Source organism: Danio rerio, chromosome 25 (genome assembly GCF_052040795.2).
Source record: "Danio rerio strain M-AB ecotype USA chromosome 25, GRCz13ab, whole genome shotgun sequence".
In the NCBI taxonomy this organism is placed as follows: Eukaryota; Metazoa; Chordata; class Actinopteri; order Cypriniformes; family Danionidae; genus Danio; species Danio rerio.
The window spans coordinates 17,391,100-17,411,704 of record NC_141045.1 but is presented as its reverse complement, the minus strand read 5'-3'; the positions used below and the strand labels follow the sequence as shown (position 1 = coordinate 17,411,704).

The window sequence follows — 20,605 nt, the reverse complement described above, 5'->3', positions numbered from 1 at the left end:
TTCCCTACTTCCGGTCCAGATCGCCATTTTGTGGCATCTACAGGCATCATAAACTGCTTTCAGAACAATTATCGCATCATTTTCTGAGAAACATATTTATTAAGTTATTATTTACGCTAAATTTGATATTATTGACGATTCAGGCTAAAGCAAGACGTTACGAAAGATCATGTGACTGACGTCACTCGCGTAAATGTATGGCCCGTATGGCCTCCTGAAAATTATTCCGGAAAATTATTTCATTTTTTATTAATTACATTACAAAATCCTTTAATGTGCACTAGAGTTATTTATACTCTTTTTGTCTTTTTGACGCATTTAGAAATAATTTACACAGATGCACTTCATCTGTGCCCTATGAAAAATGAAGATTTTACTCAGTTCACGGGCTATGAAGAATAATTTAGATTTTAATCATAAAAATAAAAAATGTCAGTTTCGCAAGGTCTCGCTTTTAGTTAAGTTGCTATAGGAACGCGTGTTATATAAATTCTGACTGCATATAAACAACCCAGCCCATCGCAATCTGTCGGTTGACAGGCGAGTTTTGCAGACCATTTCTGTGCGAATCTGAGATTTATGAAGCTGCTCGAGGATTTCTAAGAAAAGACAAATTGTAAAGAGCACATATTATTTAATCAGTTTTTATTTCCTTTCTTGTTTTCTGTTTTTTTCTTTAAATTTGTTTTATTGTAATTTTTTCATTTTTACTTCGTTTTGTTCATATTTTTCTTTTATTTACTTTGTTTTAAATTATTATTTTTTATATTTTATCTGTATTTTCTTGTTTTATTGCAGGTTTTAGGTCATTACCCATGTCTCACAAGGGTGAAGAAAGAGGAGGTGAGTTTTTAATTTGTCATTTGTTTGTCATTGGTTTGTCACTGTATGATGCTGTACGATGTTTGACTAATATGCAAAAGATCATAGAAGTTTACATGTAGCAAAAAAATAATTAAAAAAATGTTTTGATTAAAGTTTTTTATTCTTTAAAACAATTATAATAAAAGAAAACTGCAGAGTTGCTTCAAGTTCCTACTAAAAGTGTGATAAAAGTAAGCAGTAAAAGTGTTTGCTGTGTGTGATTTTATATTTTAGCCTCAAGCCATTCCAGACCCAGGAGTGCTGCTTTTACCCAGACAGCAGCTCTGGACACAGACACACGGGACAGCACCGCTGAGCTTCCTGGTTATATGGCTCCTCTGCCTTCACATTTGGCTGATTCTGCATCCACAGACCAGAGGAACAGCAAGAGGAAAAGGCAAAGCAGCTGAAGCCAGCAAACACTGTCCACCTCTTCCCAGAGACTGGCAAAACGCTCTCGCAAAGGTCAGCACAGCTCAAATCTTCCAGATCATATGACTCAGTTAGGAAATGATTTTTCATTGAAGACACTGCAGCATGTTTTTTTCTTCATTCTTCATTTCTTGTGCTTTTCTGTGTTGCAGACTTGTACCTGAAAGGGCCCGTTGCTGGGACGAGGTGGATTCGGCTCTGTGTTTGCTGGGATCCGCAGGTCTGATGGTCTGCCAGTAAGAGCCTCTCTTCACTCCTTCATTCAGACATGCTTTAGAAATGTTGCTGTCAGTAAATGTCATGTGTCACAATCAGACAGGTGTGATTTACTCCGCTTTTTCTGTCTGCAGGTGGCCATCAAGTACGTGCCGAACCCCAGAGAGACTGAAAGTTGTATGTTTTGGTGTGAATCTGCTGTGTTTGCCGTGTTTGATTCATTCCTGGATATAATGGAGAGTTTGTCTCACAGGACGGTCAGGGTCGGCTGCCGCTGGAGGTGGCGTTGATGACCCGCGTCACTTCAGCTCTTGTCTGCCCCAGTGTCCTGCAGCTGCTGGACTGGTTTGACCATCTCAGACGCTACATCCTGATCCTGGAGCGTCTTCTTGCCAAGATCTCCAGCGCTTCTGTGAGGAAAACGGCTGTCTGGAGGAGCGTCTGGCCAGGAAAGTGCTGGTGCAGCTGATCGTGGCGCTAAAACACTGTGAGAGCCGCAGCATCCTGCACCAGGACGTCAAGCCAGAGAACCTGCTGATCTCCACAGAGTCTCAGGACATCAGGCTGTTGGAGTTCGGCTGTGGAGACCTGCTGAAGCGCTCGCACTACAAATACTTTGCAGGTGAGTTACAGAAGGAAACGTTCTGTTGATTTTTGTGAACTTCAGCTGATCAACTAAAGGGAATTTGTCTGTACTGGAGCATTTTGAGCAGATATTTGTGGTCTTCTTGTGTCTCTTAGGCACTCCTGCCTACGCTCCTTCTGATTGGTTTCGCAGACATCGCTACAATGCCACTTCAGCTGCAGTCTGGTCAGTAGGAGTGAAGCTCTACAACATCCTGTGTGACTGTTTCCCCTTCAGAGGCGCACAGAGGGTCACATCCCGAAGCAGACTGACCTTTCCTAGGAGCTTGTCAACAGGTAAGAGATTCAGACACATTCAGAGTCTGCGTGGAGAGCGAGCAGAAGTGTGTTGTTTTTAGTTTCTGAAGACATGGTTGTGTGCAATAGAGTGCCATCAGCTGATTCGCTGGTTTCTCAGTGCAGCGCTGGCTGATCGGCCCAGTTTAGATGATCTTGAGCACCATCCCTGGTTGCACTGAACAGGTGGCCAGTGACATTACACTTATCTGAATCCAGCAGTCATGGCTTATGTTGTATTGTTAGGTTTCGTGCAGATAAACGCTGTCAATGATTTGTAGAAGGAGAGCAGGAGGGGCAGAGGAACTGAGGACAACAGATCCTGATCCTGAGATTCCTCTGCTGCGTCTATTCGGCTCTGTGTGAAGCTGGAGGAGCTGAAGACACACACACACACACACACACACACACACACACACACACACCAGCTCAGAGTGCAAACTAGTATAGTGTGTTTTTAAAATGAGAACATGCAAAAGAGCAAATACATAATAGAAGTAAAATAAGCCTAGAGTAATCTAAAAGTTTTAAATAATTAAAAAAATGTCAGTGTTTTTCCATCGTGTTTTTAAAGAAATAAAATAGATTGTATAGCCAATTACCTAAACACTGTGTCTTTTTCATTGAAATATAAAGCTTTAAAGCTACCTTTCATGTCCAGTAAACGGTATGTTTAATGTAGCAAAGCGTATCATCAGCCAATAGGTTATAGTTGGAATAAAGATGCTGGATGCAGAATGTATGAATGAGCTTTAATATATTCAATAAAACTTTAAAGCAATTCTTATTATTACCACATTAATCTTTAGTTTGTCATAAACTACAAAAACCTCTTTTGAAGATTTTATTTAATAAATGATCAGATTACTGATGACAGAAAAGCAGAATCCCAATGAAAGATATTCACCTGGAATGTCTATTTATTCTAGGATTTACATAAAAAGGCATCAAAGTGTATTTACATATTGAACTGCCCATATTTAAATTAAAGATTTGTCACGATAGCAACACTATGAATGCAAAATTAATTATTTCACTCTGCTAGTCATTAGGTTTTAATGAAGAATGAAGGTGTCTGAATCAAAAACACTGAACAATGAGTCCATAAATCACATTAATAAATGTAATCACACTCATTCAGTGAAGTTTTACAGAGACTCACTCACTATCAGCACAATCCTTTATGAGAAATGGAAACGCAGATACAATTATTTATTGATAATACATGCTTTACACAGCAAACACAAGATGCTAAATTACACGCTTAGTAGTTTCCCGTAGAAAACCATTAAAAGAAAACATTTAACATTCAGTTACAGTATCTTACTCCTGATGTTTACAGTTAGTTACTGTGATCAGCTGATGAGAAGGGATACATAGCAAGTGTTTACAGACATTTGCTTTATAATAAACTACAGTAAGTGCTAACAGAGTACATGTTGCATTTCAGTAACACACTGATGACAAATATACATACAACATACAGCGCATCCAAAGTATTCATAGCGCTTCACTTTTTCCACAATTTTTTATGTTATAGCCTTATTTCTAAACGGATTAAATTAATTTATTTACTCAAAATTCTACACACAATACCTCAAAATGACAATGTGAAAAAAGATTTTTTTGAAATTGCTGCAAATTTCTAAAAAATAAAAAACCTAAAAAATAACATGTACATAAGTATTGATAGCTTTTGTGGTGAAGCTCTAAATTGAGCTCAGGTACATTCTGTTTCCACTGATCATTCTTGAGATGTTTCAGCAGCTTCATTGGAGTTCACCTGTGGTAAATTCAGTTGATTGGGCATGATTTGAAATGCCATACACCTGTCTATATAAGGTCCCAGGGTTGACAGTGCATGTCAAAGCACAAACCAAGCATGAAGACAAAGGAATTGTAAAAACTGTAGACCTCCGAGACATGATTGTCTCTGAGCACAAGGCTGGGGAAGGTTACAGAAAATTTTCTGCTGCTCTTTAAGTTCCAATGAGCACAGTGGCCTCCATCATCCGTAAGTGGAAGATGTTTGGAACCACCAGGACTCTTCCTAGAGCTGTCCAGCCATCTAAGCTGAGTGATTGAGGGAGAAGGGCCAAAGTCAGGGAGGTGATCAATAACCAGATGGTTACTCTTAGCTCCAGCATTCTTCTGTGGAGAGAGGAGAAACTTACAGAAGGACAACCATCTGTGCAGCAATCCCCAAATCAGGCCTGTATGGAGTGGCCAGTCAGAAGCCACTCCCCGCCTGGAATTTGCCATAAGGCATCCGAAGGACTCTCAGACCATAAAAACAAAATTATCTGTCTGAGGCCAGATCTAAATCCTATTAAATATCTTTAGAGAGATCTGAAAATGGCTGTACACCGTCGTTTCTCATTTAACCTGATGGAGCTTGAGAGGTACTGCAAAAAGGAATGGGGAAAATTTCCCAAAGGCAGGCCTGCCAAGCTTGAGGTATCATATTCAAAAAGATTTGAGGCTGTAATTGCCGCCAAAGGTGCATCAACGAAGTTTTGAGCAAAGGCTGTGAATACTTATGTACATGTGATTTTTCAGGATTTTTATTTTTAATAAATTTACTACAATTTAAAAAATCTTTTTTCACATTGTCATTATGGGGTGTAGTGTGTTGGATTTTGAGGAAATAAATACATTTAGTCCATTTTGGAATAAGGCTGTAACATAAAAAATGTGACAAAAGAAGTGAGAAGATGTTTCTTGAGAAAAGTTTATAATAATTTCCAAATAAATCTGTGAAATGTAAAATACAGTGTAATTTATTGTTCATCTAAAGTTGTATTTTGTTTATTATAAGGTTACAAATTAAAATAAATAATCAAATAAGATCAGGTAATTTTCTCAAATATTCAAGCTTATTTTTTTTATATAAAACCCTTTTGCACATTTTTTAGAATAACTAACTTTTTAATTAAAACTATATCTTGAATGATATCTTTTCCAATGAAAAAAAAATTCTAATAAAGTTTGGTCATACTTCCAAGCCATAAAATGCAGCTATACAGTCAGAATTATCATTTTAATTATTACCCAAATGATGTTTAATAGAACAAGGACATTTTTACAGTATGTCTGATAATATTTTTTCTTCTGGAGAAATTTTGATTTATTTTCAGCTAGAATAAAAACAGTTTTTAATTTTTTTTAAAAACATTTTAGGGACAAAATTATTACCCCCTTTAGGCTATATATTTTTTTCTATACTCTACAGAACAAACCATCATTATACAACAACTTGCCTAATTACCCTAACCGGCCTTGTTAACTTAATTAACCCAGTTAAACCTTTAAATGTCACTTTAAGCTGTATAGACGTGTCTTGAAAAATATATAGTCAAATATAAATTACTGTCATCATGGCAAAGATAATCAGATATTAGAAATGAGTTATTAAAACTTTCATGTTTAGAAATGTGGTGAAAAAATCTTCTCTCCGTTAAATAGAAATTGGGGAAAAAATATACAGGGGGCATAAACTCAGAGAAGCTAATAATTATGACTTCAACTGTATATATGGTCTTATTCTGTAAACAATATATGTTCTTTATTGTTTTGTTTGTTTTATTTATTTTATTGTCTGCCTAGAGCAACATTAAAGCACCATTTTTGGCCAAGACAAATTTCCTCTCAGGGACAAATAAAGTTTATCCTAATCCTAATCCTAATCCTAATTAGAAATGCCTCACGTAAGCAGTAATTTGTTTGTTGTAAGTTGATGCAAAGATGATATAATACATTCATAAATGCATATCAGTATAGTTTATTTATAAACTTATTTCGAGAGGATCACTTGTTATTATTGCTTGCAGCTGGTCTTGCATTACTAAATTTATGATTCACCAATCAGACAATTCCTAAGCCACTATAAAAACCCAAATGTCCATATCACAGCCATCTTCGTTTTGAACAATCCCCCCTTCCACCCCTACTCCTCCTCCTTTCCTAGATGAGTGGCACAGTGGCCCAGTGGTTAACACTGTAGTCTCACAGCAAGAGCATCACTGGTTTTAGTCCTTACCAAGCCAGCTGACGTTTCTGTGTGGAGTTTACACGTTCCCCAATTGACTAATCCAAATCGGCACCATAGACATGCTCCTAGTAAGTAGTTGTCTCTTAAGAAGAATCACTATCTGTTCATCAGCTACTATAGCAGGGGAGTTCTTCAGATCTACCTGAGCTCAAACTCCCCTCTTGCCTTGCAAACGTGAGGGAGCCCTGGGCTCGAGGATCTTATGAGCTCAGGGCTCTCTCCCGGGACAGCATGCAAAACAAGCTTTATAATCAATCATCAGCTAAGTGTGAACTGTTGAAATGTCATTTAAATGATCTAAATATTAAAAACTTTCAAGGATTTCAGATGAGCATCAATGTTGTTAAAAGGGTACCTTTGATTTTTATTATCAATACAAATTACATTAAGAGTGAAAAAGATGTGTGGTCTTTTATATAAACAAAACACTCCAGAGATGTTAATGTCTGTTAATTTTACCAGGAAATGATCATCAGTATTGTTGGAGTCTTCCTGCTTCGCATTAGATCTGATGCCTTCCCCTGCTTGGTGAATGGTTCCTGTTCCTGGTTTACCTGTCGCTGGTCAGAAAGAGCAGATCTGAGAGATCATCTCAACATCCTATAGTTCACTGTCAGCTGGATTAAAAACACTTGGGTAAGTTTTTTTCATTTACTTTACTGGTAGCTGGGAGCTGATGTCTCCTGAGGACATTTGAGCCATGATGTCAAGTGTGTTTGGTAAGAACTCTTGACACCTGAGTTATCATTAGCTCTGTTTCCATCCAAAGATGTGAATTAGATTTATAAAGCACTGTTTCTATCAAAGAGAACAAAACAGTCACCTTCTGATAAACCGGCAGCAGATATCAAAAAGAAATATGAAGTTTGCTGCAGTAGTAAAAGCCACTCTAGGTCTTTTTTCTTATATAATCAATTACTTGTGCATCAGAAAACAAAGCCGAAATGAAATGAATGTTGCTTTTGGAAGCGTGAGACTCATTTTACTCATAATCATTTTATAACGTATATTGTCCAAGAGATCGATGTTAATATTAAATGCTACTTTCGTGCTTTTATTCGGGTTTTTTTCTTGCCTATTTACTGGTTTAAAAACCTTAAATTGGTCCATCTCCACCTGCTGATGAAAAAGCAGCTGAAAAACATCAATCTGCAATCTATTGCTTTTTCTTCAGGTCCCAGATGTAATGTTTAAGTTTGATAGCCAAATTTGATCTACTGAATTTATGAACTGAAATAAAATAAACTGAAAATTGCCTTTTGAATGTTTGGGTCATATTTTTAAACAAAACTGGATATTTTGGAAGTGAAATCTGAAAATTGATGTAACGGGGAATCTGAGGCTGTGTTAGATTCCATGTGCAGAAGTTTATTAAAGGGGTTAGGCAGAGACATCAACGAATAAACAGGTAGAGAGTCTGCAACATGTAAGCAGTCCACTCCAATAGCAAACACAGGGGCAAATCCAGACAACGTAGTGAGAGTGCAGGCAGAGATTCAGTATAACAACAATCAGTCCAAAACAGATCAACTAACACAGGTGCAAATCCAGAAGACGTGGTGAGAAGGCAGGCAAAATTTCAAGGCATCAACAAGCAGTCCAAAACAGAGCAAGAGGGCAAAGACAGATCACGTACTTGATCAAGGCAGGCAGGGGTCATGCACAGACAGGCAGTCATGAAAGTCTCTTGAAAAAGCTTGGTAAGAAAGTTGAAATAGCAATACTTGACACCAACTTTTTCTTCTTCTTCTTCTTCTTCTTGTTTTATGGCGACTAACTCATTAAAAGCAATATCGCCACCTACTGTACCAGATCTTATTCTGATTATGAGCCTGAATATTAGAAAGGCCATCAAAAAGAAATGAGGAGGGGGGTTAGGGAGGGAAAGGGACAAAAAATAAAAAACCTGGACATTTCACATTCTCCAATCTTTGCATTTAGACCACATACTCAGGTCAGCGTTGCGTGTTCAGCTCCTCTAACATATAGGCCCTTTATGACCATGATTGAGAATACTCTCATCTATAATTATTGTCCTATAATCTATAACCTAAACTCGAATCCTCTATATACCTAATAAAAGCTCCATATACTTGTCAATCTATTATACCTTTTTACTAAAATAATTTAAATATCGTTTTATCTTCCTCACACTGACTAAATAACATATTGTGATGTTTGTTATATTTGCTACATAAAAATAGTGCATGATCCACATTTTCAGTTACACCACATTCATCACATTTCCCATCTTCATGTAAACCCATCAATGCAAGTGTTGCATTTAATCCTGTGTGTCCCAATCTTAATATTGATAACCACACCTCTTCCTTCCTATTTCTTCCTTAATATAGTGTTTTCCCTACTGTCTGTATAATACTATAGTGCCATCTTCCAGGATTACTATTATCCCATCTAATTTGCCATTTATTTATTAGTTTTTCCTTTAAAAATTTATTTTGCCTCTCTTTTCCCCAAAGGTACATTCATCTCCACCTCTTGCTTATTTAGTGCTTCCTTTGCTAATTTGTAAGGTTGGGTGAAGCGGCAGGTCCTGAGACCCAACTGCATGCTCAGACCAGCACTTTCTAGCAAGTAGCAACATCAAACACGCGAGTAAGGTTATTGATTATTTTAAAGCGATTCCTGAAAATAACCAGGTTTTATGGCATAAATCAATGTAGTCTAAAATATTACACAAACAAATAATTATTTCAGTGTTTGATTTGATCAAAATTAGTGTCAAAAAAGCATTATTTTATGATATTTACAGCATGCTCTCATTTTCGGTGTTGTACTATTCTGGGACAATTTTCTAGCAATGTTTTCTGGCAAAATAAAAATTTTTAAAGTAAAAATGTTTAATTAAAAAATGCGATTATTATTTGTAACATATTTTAGTGCTATGTAGGTCTACAGTACATATTACTGTATTATCTATCTGAAAGTGCTACCAGACAATAAGAGTAACACAATAACAGTTTATCAATTATTAATAAGTTTTGTAATGATTACAAATAAGTTTTTTGGAAATCAAAAAATCAGTTAATCTGCATAGAATTTACAGTATGAGCTCTTTTAGGTTAAAGCAAAAATAATTTGCTTGTGACTTGTGTATTTTTTTTTCCTAGACTGATTTTACAATGGCGAGGCAGTGGCGCAGTAGGTAGTGCTGTCGCCTCACAGCAAGAAGGTCGCTTGGTCGCTGGTTCGAACCTCGGCTCACTTGGTGTTTCGGTGTGGAGTTTGCATGTTCTCCCTGCCTTCGCGTGGGTTTCCTCCGGGTGCTCCGGTTTCCCCCACAGTCCAAAGACATGCGGTACAGGTGAATTGGGTAGGCTAAATTGTCCGTAGTGTATGAGTGTGTGTGTTAATGTGTGTGTGGATGTTTCCCAGAGATGGGTTGCGGCTGGAAGGGCATCTGCTGTGTAAAAACTTGCTGAATAAGTTGGCGGTTCATTCCGCTGTGGCGACCCCAGATTACAGTTTTTTTGGATTGCTTAAGCACGATTTTCAAAACAGGGCCCGTGTTTTCAAAACAGTACACACAATTAGCACAACCACACACCCAATTAGCAAAACACTACAGATCCTTTGCATAATTAAACACTCTTATAAAAACTATAGACTTATGTTTAAAAACCACACTTTTTTACCATAAGAAACACACATTTCACATTTACTATACACTGTTTGCACGAGTTACACACTGCTGTGATAAACATAAAACACTTTTAGCACTTCTACTTCCCTATGATTAGAGTAAGCTACCATCAACAAAGTACAAATATAAAGTAAATTCATCAAACACTACTCAAGAACAATGTTGCACCTTGAAGAAACTCATTTATTCCTCAACATGTCCAACATGTTTACATGAAGATTCAAAGTACTGTAATGTGTCACTTTATGTATTGAACTGTAAGTTAGACATTGTCTCTTCGCCTAGCTGGATCTGGCATAAGAATTATCAATATTGCAATGTTGTCCTTAGCAAGACACCTTGGAAAGAAATGTCTTGAATGTAAAATCTTGTATTGCTGCTGCCTCCATCTGGTCACAGGCCTCCTCCATGGCTTGGATGAGGGGTACCTCAGCTTGGAGATGAAGATCATATACCTTCCACCACTATGCAGAGAAAAACTCTTCTATAGGGTTGAGGAATGGAGAGTATGGTGGAAGATATAGGACAGTGAAATGTGGATGTTGCTAAAACCAGTTCTGAACCAGAGCAGAACGGTGGAAAGACACATTGTCCCAGACAACAATGTATTGCGTATGATCGATTTGATTTGCTGCTGTTATGTTGTGCAACTGGTCCAAGAATGTAAGTATATGTGCTGTGTTGTAAGGATCCATATGGTCATGGCAGTGGAGGACCCATTCTTTGTAATGGCTGCACTGCACAGAGTGTTACTGTATATTTCCCCCACGTTGCCCTGGGACATTGACTATAGCCCTGTGGCCAATGATGTTTCTTCTACTCTGTGTTCTCGTCAGGTTGAACACACCATCATCTACGTAAATAAACTCATGCTTGATCTCCTCTTCATCCATTTGTAAAACTACCTGAAGAACAGTGTCAGGCAAAATTGTGTAGTTCAGTGTAGATCTAGTATTACAGTACAGTAAAAGATTATGAGACAGTATGCAAGATCACACTGCTAAAGTGAATACATACCTCTGCATAATCATGCCACAGCCTTTTCACCCTTCCGAAATTGTGCTCGAAAGGCACTCCATAAATTTGCTTCATTTGAATATGTTTTATGGTGTGTGACAGTGTTGATATTGAGACCTGATGGTTTTCATTGAAACTGGCATTTTTTAGTGCTTAAACACCTGATTGGTGTGTCTACAAATAATTAAACAAGTGTTTGCACACCTGTCGACTGTGTTGAACCAATTGGTTGGACGGTGCAGTAATTTGACAGTCAGTGCTTTGGTATTGCAAGGAAGTGACTTTATGATAGATTTTAGTGTGTAATGTATGTTAAGTGTGTTTAGTGTTTTGCAAATCACTGTGTGTAGAGTTTTGCAACAAGTGTGAAGCTAACACTGTGCTTATAGTAGTGCAAATATGGGCTGATGTTTTGATACTTGTGTGTAAGGTTTTGCTAATAGTGTACTACTTTTAATTTTAGTGTGTAAGCAATCCAAAAAAACTGTAATAAAGGGACTAAGCCGACAAGAAAATGAATGAATGAATTTACAATTTAAAAAGGGGGTCTTTGCCAGCACTAATACAGTGCACCAAAGGCTGCAGATATTTCCGCTATTTTTTGCTCGATAAATGAAAAATATCCCCAAAAAGAATGTAAAGCATTTATTTTATTTGATGTTATTTTCTACGTAAAAAAATAATTATTACTCCAATTATTATTTTTCACCATTTTTTTATGCATTGTTGCTTTTATGCACAGCTTGACTTGTAGAACCTTATGAAAAAGTGCACAAAATAAAGTTTGTTGTTAGAAAATTACTCTGAATACTATAATTTATTGTATGTGAAGAAATGTATAGTATACGAAGATAATATTAATCCCCTTAACTCAATACGAAACAGTGATAAATCCTTAATGATAAAAAAAACAACAACAATAAATGTCTGAAAATATTGAAGTAACTGAACAATGTCTATTTACAAATATAATGAATACAAATACAACAGAATTAATGCATTAAATCAAAATCTAGTATGTTTAATACTTCATATATTAATGTATTCAATCATAGCGCAATATTTTGTTTTTTTTAAATAGTTTAGGTTACAATTTAGAAACAGCTGAATTCAGGTTAGTCGATCTTTTAAACAGCAGGTGTGTGTATCTGTCTGTCTAAGTATTGCTCTGACTGTGATTTTGGTGTCACATGTAGGTTCAGCAACTGTTCTGAGACCGAGTAAAAGTCATGAACCGGAACATATTTATCTTCTATTGTTTGTGTTTATTTCTGCACAATATTTCAGGAAAATATATTTTACTACCACAACAATTAACCCAGCATGTGATATGAAATACAGTTTAAATAATCTGTTATTCATCACTGTATATGTCCTTATAGACGTGCTGTTTTAATGTTCAGATGTTTTAAAATGTTTGTACAGATTCAGGCTGTCAGCCAGACAGAAAATATTAAACCAAATGATTATTTCAGTGTAAGCCATGAATAACAGTCTTTGCTTGTAACAGAACTGTGGATGTGTGGATATGGGCAGTTGTAAAGTGATGAGTGGTTGGGAATGTGTATGTATTTACATTAGATACTACTCTGCACATTACTGTGCATTCATGAAACATGACAATAATTCTTGGTCTGTTGTAAGTTTTTAGTTGTTAGGATCATACAAAATCATATTCTCCTCCCTCAGATGCTGTGAAGTGATGGAGTCCAGATGCTACAGGCACAGAAAAAGATGCAGCAATGGAGGAACACAGCGAGCACCTATCAGGAAGAGTTGGAGGATAGTAGAAATAAAGACTGAAAATTAAAATTTCACTTGTGTTGTCCATATTTCTGTTTTGTAGTTTTTTTTATTTATTCTTATTAGATGTGTCTGTTTGACTGTGATGTAAATCTGTGACTATATGAACAATAAATAATTTGCTTAATTGTAACACTATTGCATCCTCAAATAATGTATTAATTATGATTTACAGGTGATTACAACGTCATAAAGTCGTTCAGGTATAACTGGACCGAAATCGGACCTGATTGCATTTCAATGCTTTAAATAATAAGTTTGATTATTTTTATATGTATAATTTAATCTATTAAAGCACAAATTATGCAGTTACGCGTTTTAAAAACAAACCTGAATATGGCCCAAACGTCCAGAACATGATATATTTCGACGTGCAGGAACCGTGTAGAAAAGACGTGCGATTCACGGCCAGATGGCGAAAAAGACCTCGGTTGCATTTTAATTTTGGTACTGCTTTTCAACCACGCGACGTGAATTGTTTAACACAAAACGAAAAACAAAAAAAAGTGTCCAGCACCAAATCCTCCATAGATCAATACGATTTAAACAGAGTTTTATATAATAAGTCAACTCCACTGATAATGATAATATTTTAGCGATTATATTTTATCTCAAAGAAGAATTTTACTAATTTACAAGAGAGGCATAAAAAGGGAAGGACATTATTAATTATTACTGTTTTTGTTTTATTATTCAGATGACCAATTTCTGAATAGTAAGGTTATTTGTGCCTACCAGTTTATTTGTCCAATAAATCATAATACATTTTTTCTTTCTCTTGTGTGGACTGATAATTTATGGACTATTTTAGCCCAACCCTTCATATTTCTTATTCAATCTTTTATGTTTGAAACACTAATGTCCACTTATTATTGACTGTGATAAACAACTTTAATACGTTTATATGCTTTGGTAAAATATCACCTCACTGATGATTTTTTTTTATTATTATTGACTTCAATAACAAAGATACAAAATCCAATTTTACGCATAAAACAATGATAATAACAGATCAGGATAAATAATATAAACATATATATAAAAATTAAATTAAAAGAGAAACAAAAGAGATATATATATTACACAGATACAGGAAGAGGAAACAAGGAGTTATGTATCCGTGATATTTCCAAAATATTTATCATAATAATCCAAGAATATGTCACTTTTGTTGTTATTAACTAGTCTAAGAGATTTATTAAAAACATCAATTTCAATTAAAAAAATGTGGAAAAGAAGGCTGTGAATTGGAGAATTTTTGTTTGTGAATAAAATATTTTCCATACAAAATAAAAAAGTTAATAATGTAGTTCTCTGATATATCAGTTTTGCCTTTATAGTAACAAATAATATCTTGAAGTTGTAAGGGTCTGGAAGAAGCAATCTCACTGATGACGAATAAATAGAACGAGAAGAATGCCGTTACGTCATAGCCGACAGAATTCCTCAGAGTGACAAACGATCGAGTACAGTGAACAGTGATTTAATGACTTTAGCGACTTGTTTTGCATCTCAAACAGCAAATAATATGTCGACTGTGTTTTTTACTCGAGATAATTTGATCACGCCTGTATTTGTCAACAATAATCATCAGAGTGACACGATGGCTTCTCCTACACCTCGTACCACGACGAGAAGCCCAACAGGTGAGATGAGAGTTTACAAAAACGGTGTATTCCCACCTATTGTTTAATAAAAACTATAATAATAATAATATTTTAGAGGCAAATATTCAGTTAAATGAATAAATATATACCCAACTTTACCTGCATAATAATAAATGTCTATATCTGTTTCTGTAACTGAAGTTCTGGAGCAAGACTTTTCTTTTCATTTGGATTTCTAAGACTGATTGTTAAATGTTGAAGTTATAATTTACTCACAGATTTCTTAACTGAAGATCTAGAGCTAGAGAAATTGTTCACTTTGAGTTTGACAATTGCTAATGGAAAGCTGCAAAAATGTATATTTAGTTTCATTATTTATTTTTTTTTTGTGGTGGAGAAGTGGTGCTTGAGGAAGAATGTAGATGTAGATGTGGCACCCACTGACAAAAAATTAAATAAAAGGCTTCATAAATTTAATTAAACATTGTGATGGTGATTGTTAAATAGCTCAAACTATAACTATGATAAAATATTCTATAACTCAGAATATTGACTCAAAAATGAGTTATTATAATAGTTTGCATTTCGTGTGAGCAGGTGTAAAATGTTTATTTTTGCAAAACAGTTGCTAATAGGATTTTTCCTAATGTCTAAAATGGATGACTTATTGACTATGATGTTGTTTTTGTCATTTTATGTCATAGAAATGATTTGCAATTCCACGTAATTAATTGTAGTTTTCAAACATTTTCTATTATAATTGTACTTTTATTGTTGATATTTCTTTTGTGTGATTGTCTTTTATATGTCTAATTTTCAGCAGTTTGTCTATTGTAAACCTGTGGTTAAAGAGATTTCTAAAATTTCCCTGTTCATTTCCTTTACTTTAGAAAACCCAGAGAACGGGAGGAAAGGGAAAAGAGTCTCTGCTTTCTTTAAGAGAGTATGGAAGGCTGCAAAGCGCCCTTTCCTTAGCTCTGACCGGAGCAGAGTGGTTCCCTTTGAACCACAGTCAGATAACGACAATTTCGAGCACCTGCCTGTTCCAGGTCCCTCCAGGACCGTCGCAGCACATGCAGACCCTGAGCCGGTGTGGCTGCCAGGCCAGGTCTGTGAAGATCCTCAGCCGTTGAGTGTTCCGGGCCCCTCCAGGATCAAGCAAACAGCAGATGTGCCGAATGCAGATCGGGCCCGTCCTGAGTCCTCAACGGCCCTCACAGGTCATGTTGACCCTGAGCAGATGCATCCGCCAGTCCAGGTCTGCGACAGTCTCGAGTCGTTGGCTGTTCCAGGACCATCCAGGATCCAGTCAACGACCATCGCAGATCATGTTGACCCTGAGCAGATGCGTCCGCCAGTCCAGGTCTGTGAAGATCCTCAGCCGTTGAGTGTTCCGGGCCCCTCCAGGATCAAGCAATCAGCAGAAGTGCAGAATGCAGATCCAGCCCGTCCTGAGTCCTCAACGGCCCTCACAGGTCATGTTGACACCGAGCAGATGCGTCCGCCAGTCCAGGTCTGCGACAGTCTCGAGTCGTTGGCTGTTCCAGGACCTTCCAGGATCCAGTCAACGACCATCGCAGATCATGTTGACCCTGAGCAGATGCGTCCGCCAGTCCAGGTCTGTGAAGATCCTCAGCCGGGCCCCTCCAATATTAAGAAAATGACGGATGCAGATTCGGTCAGTCCTGAGTCGCCTCCGTCTGTTCAAGACCCCTCTAAAATTGATGGGACTGATGGTGAGTCATCCTGAATTTGGTTCATTTTATTTCTGCCATCTGTTATTTTTACTCTTTGTTGTTTTAGTTTATAAATCAGACAGTGTCATTTGTTGTACTGTTGGTGTGTATTAATTAATACAGTAGTAAACATATATGAGTACACCCCCACAAATCTCTCATTTAAATTCAGATTTTCTATAGGATGCTTTACACTATTCTTTATTCTAATATCTTTCCATTTCTAAAAATGTTCTGTGACTAAAATATTATTTTAATAAATAAATCTGTTTATTAAATCAGTTTTGTTCAAATGCACCAATATATGTTACTATATATTACCCATATTCGCTGAGAAATGGATAAAATATTCATTTTCAAAATGGGGTGTACAGCATATATGAATATTCTGAGCACTGTAGCTGCAGCTCTGTTCATGGAGATGTTTCTGTTTGTTTTCTTCATTTTAGAAAAACCCAAGAAAGGAAGGAAAGGGAAAAGAGTCTCTGCTTTCTTTAAGAGAGTATGGAAGGCTGCGAAGTTCCCTTTCCTGCATTTTACGCCACAGCCTGAGCCAGAGTCAGAGCCAGACCCAGACCTTGAGTCAGTATTTCTGCCAGGCCAGGGTCCTGAGGAGGATTCTGGGCTCACTCGTGGTAAGTCATCATTCTGTAACTCATAATTAATATAAATTATTAATCAATTTACTCCTGCAATTCTGATAGAAGTTACTGATATTAGATCATTGCATTAGATCCAGATTTAAAGGACAGAAGTCATTTATTTGATCTGTTTCATACCAGACAATCCAAGTAAATCTTCCTGCTTTTTTCTGTTTTTCAGGATTTGATCTGTCTCAGTTTGAAGTCGGAGACATGATTGGAGAAGGAGCTTTTGGCCAGGTGTATGTGGCATCTCACAAACGCAGTAAAAGAGTAAAGGTAGAGAACTATTTTTTAAAATTCAGTCAACATTTTCCTCCTGATTATTAAATATAAATAATTTGTTGGCTTTAATTTAATTTGTTGTTGTTTTTCCGAAGGTTGCCCTGAAGTGTATGGTGAAGAGTCAACAGGACCGTTATCTGGACGTTGTAAGTTGAATCATTCACACAACAGTGAAAATGTGCTGAGCATTTACTCATCCTTCACCCAGAGACAAGTTTTGAACACATGAATGTCGGGCTGTGGAATTAATTAAAATTCATTTAACATTAATGGAGATGAAAATGATCATTGATTCATATCCCGGTCTCTTGTAAAGCAGTCTGCATTCATTTCTACACAAAGCTGGAAATCAGTGAAATCCTGTAGCGGGACTTTTGCAGCATGTGATGTGCTTGATTTATTAGAGTGTATATGATTCATTCAATAGTGCTAAAGAGAGCTTGTGCTGTTGTGTGCATGTGCTCTGCCTCAGAGACGGACAAAACACACACATGTAGAGTCCTCTTTTAGCTTAAACTGCATGACTGAATGCTCAAATACAAGCAAAAATGTGTCGGAACATGGAGCTTAGTGATTATTCACACAGTGAAGTTTGTGTTACTGTACTTTGTGCCATTCTGCTTTGGTAATATCTTTGAAATCTGTTTTCTTTCTAGGATGGTCATTCCACACCTGTGCTTGCGGAAGTGGCAATGATGCTTAGGTTGATGAATGCTCCGCGATGTCCAAACATCATCAGATTACACCACTGGCTTGAGATTGAGGACAACTTTGTTCTCATTCTGGAGTACGCAGAGTCATGCAAGACCTTGCTTCAGTACATCAAAGATACAGCGGACATTGAAGAAAACCAAGCACGCCAGTTAATGCGTCAGTTGATCCGAGCTGTAATGTTCTGCACTGAGCGTGGAGTTTTCCATGGTGATATACACACAGCGAACATCCTGGTGACTCTACCCCGACTAGAGCTCAAATTGATCGACTTTGGATGTGCTCAGCCAATTACCCAAAAGCCTTTCAACAAAAGTGACTATCGAGGTGAGTTGGCATTTTGTGTCAGTTTCTTTGGTCACAGTATTGTCTTATGAAATGACTGAATTCTGGAAATGTCTCTCTTACAGGAGCTGGACATGGCATGCCACCCGAGGCTTTGAGGTGTCGTGTATTCCATGCTTACCCGGCATACGTCTGGACAATAGGCATCATGCTGTATGAAATAATGCATGGACGACTGGCCTTTAATAACAGACAGTCAATAATGTTTGGCTGCATTGAGATACACCCCAGATTATCTACAGGTAAGCAGACACCTCTGAACAATCTCAGCCTCAGTGACAGAATAAAACATGTCAGTCATAAGTAAACTGGATTAAATATAATGCTTACAGGACCTGTAGATATTAAAGTCACTTAATTGAGGATGTTTTGTAACATTTGATGTTGTAAGATTTAAAGACGTTCATGAATCTTGAGTATGCAGACATATTTCACACTCTCTGTGACACTTTTCAGCATGCGTGGACCTGATTTCCCAGTGTTTGATCCGTAATCCAGCTAAACGGCTACAGTTACACCAGGTAGAAGAGCACTGCTGGTTCAATCCAACGACCCCAAATCCTGTGAAGCAGTTATACAAGAGGAGGTAGAGGAACACAGCGAGTTTTATGTGACAGCCCTTCATATTACTGCTTAAATAACTTTGTGTTGTTTCTTCATTTTAGAAAAAACTAAAGAAGTGAAGAGGAGGAGGAAGAGAGCACCATTTCCAGACATTTCACAAGACTGTTAAAGTTATTAATTACTCCCTCATGTCATTCCAAACCTCTAAGACCTTACTTTTCTTCAGTGTCAGTTCATGACGTGTGTTGACGAGAGCTCTGTCCTGCACTGTATGTGTGTCGCACTGCTGACGTTTACCTCAGATGTGCCCACGCTTTGTTTAAAAGAGAGGAAGTCGCGCAGGCCTCTGGGTTAAACATCAGCAGTGTGTCACACATACAGTGCAGTACAGAACTTCTTTAGTCATTATTTCTGTTTTATTATTTCAGAAAACAAGTGAAAATATTTGAGATGAAAACTCTCTGACCCTCCATAAACCACAAAGATGAAGAAATGTTGAAATCCCAGAAAACTTCATCAAACCATGAGAGCCCTGTCCTGCGCTGTATGTGTGTCGCACTGCTGACGTTTACCTCGGATGTGCCCACGCTTTGTTTAAAAGAGAGGAAGTCGCGCAGGCCTCTGGGTTAAAACGTCAGCAGTGCGACACACATACAGTGCACTGTGCTCTTATGAACGTGTGGTTTGAGGGTCAGAGAGCTTTCAGATTTCATCTAATGTTTTCATTTGTGTTCTCAATATGAAGTAAACATGAATTTGAACTAATGACATGAGGCGAGTAATTAATGACAATAATGGTAATTAATGGTGCCTAGACCGCAGCTCTGCACAAGACGTTTGGCCAGAGGAGAAATGGTCGTGCCCAACTGAGCCTGGTTTCTCTCGAGGTTTTTTCCTTCACTTTAGTCAATTGGTGAAGTTTTGTTCCTCGCCACTGTCGCCGCTGGCTTGCTTGGTTTGGGACTTGTGGAGCTGCGCATCGATGGATTTCCTCTTCAGTGTTTGGACTTTCAGCAGTGACAATTAAACCACACTGAACTGAACTGAACTGAACTTCAACTGTGAAATCTGGACTGACACAGTTTCAATTTACTTCTATGTTAAGCTGCTTTGACACAGTCCACATTGTAAAAGCGCTATAGAAATGAAGATGAATTGAACTGAATTAATGCTAAAACTCCATTAGGAAGTCCAGTGCTGTCACAGTTTTCTCCTCTAAAGTGTCATCAAAGATCTGCTCAACTATTTTCTACCTCATAAATGAATCTGGTGTTCTGTCATAAGAGAGAGAGATTGTTTTATAATTAAGTGTTCATAATTGTTTTGTAATGAATTGCTTTTATTTATTGTTAATAATTCTAATAAAGTCCTGTGAATCAAACTGAAGCTCTGATCATCATTTCTGTGACTTTTCTAAATGACTCCTTACTCAATTAAAGAGAGAGTTCTCCCTAAACTATTTACTCAAGCGCTTCCAAACCTTTGAGTTTCTTTCTTCTGTTGAACACTAAAAAGAAGATACTTTAAGAAATCTGAAAATCTGTAACCACTGACGTCCTTAGTAGGGAAATAAATACAATAAAAGTCAATAGTTACAGGTTTCCAGCATTTTTCAAAACATCTTCTTTTGTGTAAACAGAAAAAACTCATCGTAAGGGCAGAGTAAAAGATGACAGAATATTCATTATTGGGTGAAGGAATCTCTTTACCGAACAGTAGTGCCATATACTGTTTACTAAGATTTAACA

At 37.1% G+C, this 20,605-nt stretch overlaps 1 protein-coding gene and 1 long non-coding RNA gene across 7 annotated transcripts; both read left to right on the top strand.

Moving 5' to 3' along the window:
• Nucleotides 1-12: 12 nt before the first annotated feature.
• On the top strand, nt 13-12,967 carry LOC141380997 (uncharacterized). 3 transcript variants are annotated; one of them, XR_015526355.1, is made up of 10 exons: nt 86-616; nt 799-843; nt 1,099-1,329; nt 1,449-1,532; nt 1,647-1,689; nt 1,766-2,134; nt 2,254-2,433; nt 6,947-7,120; nt 9,616-9,809; nt 12,855-12,967. It is a non-coding gene; the product is annotated as an uncharacterized LOC141380997 (long non-coding RNA). The 3 variants fall into 3 exon arrangements; XR_015526357.1 differs by lacking the exons at nt 6,947-7,120; nt 9,616-9,809; nt 12,855-12,967 and adding an exon at nt 5,309-5,593 and having other exon boundaries at nt 13-616; nt 1,099-1,288; nt 1,464-1,532; nt 2,254-5,093; XR_015526356.1 differs by lacking the exons at nt 86-616; nt 799-843; nt 6,947-7,120; nt 9,616-9,809; nt 12,855-12,967 and adding exons at nt 2,524-2,619; nt 2,715-5,593 and having other exon boundaries at nt 1,179-1,329.
• Nucleotides 12,968-14,180: 1,213 nt separating this feature from the next.
• LOC137489340 (uncharacterized) lies at nt 14,181-20,243 on the top strand. 4 transcript variants are annotated; one of them, XR_015526348.1, is made up of 10 exons: nt 14,181-14,614; nt 15,466-16,311; nt 16,761-16,946; nt 17,134-17,231; nt 17,333-17,383; nt 17,894-18,275; nt 18,359-18,535; nt 18,750-18,879; nt 18,959-19,292; nt 19,553-20,243. XR_015526348.1 is itself a non-coding variant. In XM_087312015.1 (9 exons), the coding sequence occupies exons 1-9, from the start codon at nt 14,455-14,457 to the stop codon at nt 18,966-18,968; spliced, it is 2,040 nt and encodes a 679-aa protein (XP_087168141.1). In that variant the 5' UTR covers nt 14,181-14,454; the 3' UTR covers nt 18,969-20,243. The 4 variants fall into 4 exon arrangements, 1 of the variants encoding a protein (XP_087168141.1); XR_015526349.1 differs by having other exon boundaries at nt 18,959-19,391; nt 19,499-20,243; XR_015526347.1 differs by having other exon boundaries at nt 18,959-19,396; nt 19,499-20,243.
• Nucleotides 20,244-20,605: the final 362 nt, after the last annotated feature.

Bases quoted from the DNA above. Each gene is read 5' to 3' on its own strand.
- LOC137489340 (XM_087312015.1), top strand. From the start codon at position 14,455: ATGACTTTAGCGACTTGTTTTGCATCTCAAACAGCAAATAATATGTCG. The intron at 16,312-16,760 runs GTGAGTCATCCT...TCTTCATTTTAG, and splicing joins TAAAATTGATGGGACTGATG to AAAAACCCAAGAAAGGAAGG. The intron at 17,232-17,332 runs GTAGAGAACTAT...GTTTTTCCGAAG, and splicing joins AACGCAGTAAAAGAGTAAAG to GTTGCCCTGAAGTGTATGGT.